The sequence below is a fragment of the Penaeus monodon genome, chromosome 7 (assembly GCF_015228065.2).
Source record: "Penaeus monodon isolate SGIC_2016 chromosome 7, NSTDA_Pmon_1, whole genome shotgun sequence".
Classification (NCBI taxonomy): Eukaryota; Metazoa; Arthropoda; class Malacostraca; order Decapoda; family Penaeidae; genus Penaeus; species Penaeus monodon.
Genome location: NC_051392.1, coordinates 1,494,876 through 1,498,362, shown reverse-complemented (window position 1 = coordinate 1,498,362; position 3,487 = coordinate 1,494,876). Strand labels below are relative to the sequence as shown.

Here is a 3,487-nt window from a genome sequence, read left to right as displayed (position 1 = left end):
TTATTGTTATTATTATTATTGCTATTATTGCTATTATTGTTATTTTATTATTATTATTATTATTATTTATTATTAATTATTATTATTATTTACTATGTTTTATCATATGACTATTATTATCATTATGACCATCATCATCGTCATCATCAATCGTCCATCTCCATTCAATCGTCATCATCATCGTCTCATCGTCCAATCATCATCATCATCGTCATCATCATCATCGTCATCATCATCATCATCATCATCGTCGTCGTCATCGTCATCGTCATCGTCATCATCGTCATCGTCGTCATCGTCGTCGTCGTCGTCGTCATCGTCATCATGTCGTCGTCGTCGTCGTCGTCGTCATCAATATTAGTGTTATGATTATTACAATTGTTAACGTTATTATTATCATTATCATTACTGCTATTCCTCAGAAAGAATACATCCACAATAAGAAATTATTATTATTATAGAGATACGATACAATTCAATTTCCATTTCTTACTAAGGTTCTTTTCATCTTTCATGTGTTTATGTGCACGTTGTTGTAGAAAAGGTATGAATGAGAATGAATATCTTCACAATACAAGAGATGTATTTGACCGGTTTCGATTGCGTCTTCGTCAGAAATACATGTGAAGATATTCATTCTCATTCATACCTTTTCTACATTTGAGTGAGAATGAATGTCTCTAAAAATATATATAATAGATGAAAGAATAAGGTAAAAAAAAGTTATGAATGAGAATGAACATCATCTAAAAATAATGATTATAAATGAAAAAAGTGTGAATATCTTCTAAAAAAAAAATAATGAAAATGAATGAAAAAAGTATGAGTGAGAATGAAAATAATAATAAATGAAAAAAGTATGAATAACTTCTAAAAATAATAATAAATAAATAAATAAAAATTTTATTCATACCCTTTTCAATTTTTTCTTTCTCTCATTTTATTTTTAATTCACATGGTTGCCTTTCTCCAGATTACTTTACCGCAGCAGTTCGAAGGTTCAAGTCAACGACAAGCGCCTTCTGGAACTCAACTGAGAAACTGGACCGTGAGAAGTAAGTCAGGTTTGGGCGAGGAGATGCAAGGAAAATAGTCTCTTGTCAATATGGATTTTTTTTTTTCTTTTCTTTTTGAACCGGTCTATATTTTTGTGTGTGTGGGGGGGTAACTTTGAAAAAGAATTAAGGTTGGATATGTGTGTGTGTGTGTATATGTAAGCATGTGTGTGTATATATACACATATACACGCACGCACGCACACAAACATACACACACACACACACACAGACACGCAGACACACACACACAGACACACACAGACACACAGACACACACACCAGACACACACACACACACACACACACACACACACACACACACACACACACACACACACACACACACACACACACACATATATATATATATATATATATATATATATATATATATATATATATATATATATATATATATATATATATATATACATATATATACATGTTTATTGTTATAGTTTGTCATGGTTTCTTATTTTCTCTCTATTTATTTAATTTGTATTAGCATCATTTAGTCGTTGATTTATTAAAAATCGGAAATCTGTTATTTTCATTACTTAATTTCTTCATTACTGTCAGCCTTATATTGATACTTTCATTGACTCTGATTTTTTTTTTCTTTATCATCATCATTTTCTTGATCTTTTTTCTGTCGAGCATATCATTAACCATATCATTCATTATCAGACTTCATTTAATTTAATTGACTCTTTCAGCCCATTAGTAGTTCGACAACTTAACGACCAGTTAATAATTACAACATCATTAACTTTTTTAACTCTCATTCAATTAGCAGTTCTATGCACTAATGACCTTAACATTAACTAACCGTTTATTTCATTAACATTTTCTTAACTCAGCCAGTTAGTAGTTCTATGCCCTAATGACCTTAACACTAATTAACCGTCCATTTAATTAGCCTTCTTTTCTGCTCTTTCAGCCCATTAGCAGTCCGACACGTTAATGACCAATTAATGATGGTTGAGAGAGCGTTTATCGACGCCCGCGGGCTGCCTGGGCGCCCGGATTATAAGTAAGAGGGTTTACCTTTTATTTCAATTTCTTTGTGGTTTTCTTTTTTAATTTCTTAGTTTTTTTTTTCGTTTTCTCTTTTTCCATTTCTTTTTTTTATTATTATTTATTTTCTTTTTTATTTACTTTTTTTTTTTCCTTTCTTTTCTTTTCTTTTTCTTCTCGTTTTTGTGGGGTGGGGGGGAGAAGGGGGGAGATTGCGTGTACAATTGATTGAAAGTAGAATAGGGAGTAAAATTGAATATTTTGGTAATAAATGTAAATTGAATTATTATGATTAAATGTGTTGGTAATGCATTTGAGGGATTCAAAGGTCGACGTCATCCTCGTCATCAGGATCAGTTTCTTTGTCTCCATCATCACCACCACCATCGTCATCACTACCATAATCATCATCATCCTCACCACCATCGCCACTATCATCATCCTCGTCACCACCATCGCCACCACCACCATCATCTTCGTCAACATCACCGTTATCATCATCCTCGTCATCACCATCTACAGTATCATCATCATCACCACTACCATTATGATCACCATCAGTCTCCCTGGCGATGATCACAATGATAGTGATGATGATTATGATAATAGTGACGACGACGACGACGACGATGGTAGTGACGATGATAATGACAACAACGAGAGTGATGACGATGTTGACGTTGGTAGTGATTATGATCATGACGACGATAGTGATGACGATGACGACGATAGTGATGACGATGACGACGATGATGACGTTGGTACTGAAGCTGAAACTCCCCTTATCTCTCGCCCCTTTCCAGCCACGTCGTGACGGCGCCGAGCAAGAACGACGCCTACTCCGGCACGGCCTTCGCTGGCCTGTCTGACACCCTGTACAGCCTGCAGGTAGCGCCGGATGACCTGCGAGCTGACCTGTGGGTGACCTTCTCCCAACACCTGGCTGCTGTGACCCACGCCCTGGAAACGGCCAGCGGAGTTTTGACTGACGAACTGTGGTAGCATTTCTTCCCCTTGTGAGTTTTCCCTCTTTTTCTCTCTCTCTCTCTTTCTCTCTCTCTCTCTCTCTCTCTCTCTCTCTCTCTCTCTCTCTCTCTCTCTCCCTCCCTTTTTTAATTTTTTTTTTTTATTTTTTTTTTTTTCTTTTTTTTTTTTTTTTTTTTCCAAATTTCTTTTTTTTTAATTTTTTATTGAAATTTTTTTTTCTTTTTTAATTTTTTTACTTTTTTTCCCTTTTTTTTTTTTTTTTTTTTTTTTTTTTTTTTTTTTTTTTTTTTTTTTTTTTTTTTTTCTTTCCCCCTTTTGTCTCCCTCGTTTTTGGTGGGTGGGGGGGGAGGAAGGGGGAGTTTTACTTGAGAAGTGGAATGGGAGTTTTTTTTTTTTTTTCTTTTGTTTTAATGCTTTTTTCAATC

At 34.4% G+C, this 3,487-nt stretch overlaps 1 protein-coding gene across 1 annotated transcript in view; it reads left to right on the top strand.

Moving 5' to 3' along the window:
- LOC119574922 (N-acetylated-alpha-linked acidic dipeptidase 2-like) overlaps window positions 1–3,087 on the top strand; it is a 24,577-nt gene extending 21,490 nt beyond the window's left edge. The window contains exons 15-17 of the mRNA XM_037922193.1: window positions 974–1,055; window positions 1,999–2,091; window positions 2,879–3,087. Coding sequence (XP_037778121.1) covers window positions 974–1,055; window positions 1,999–2,091; window positions 2,879–3,077 — 374 coding nt within the window. The 3' untranslated portion in view covers window positions 3,078–3,087. The remainder of the gene's footprint in view (window positions 1–973; window positions 1,056–1,998; window positions 2,092–2,878) is intronic.
- The last annotated feature ends 400 nt before the right edge of the window (window positions 3,088–3,487 follow it).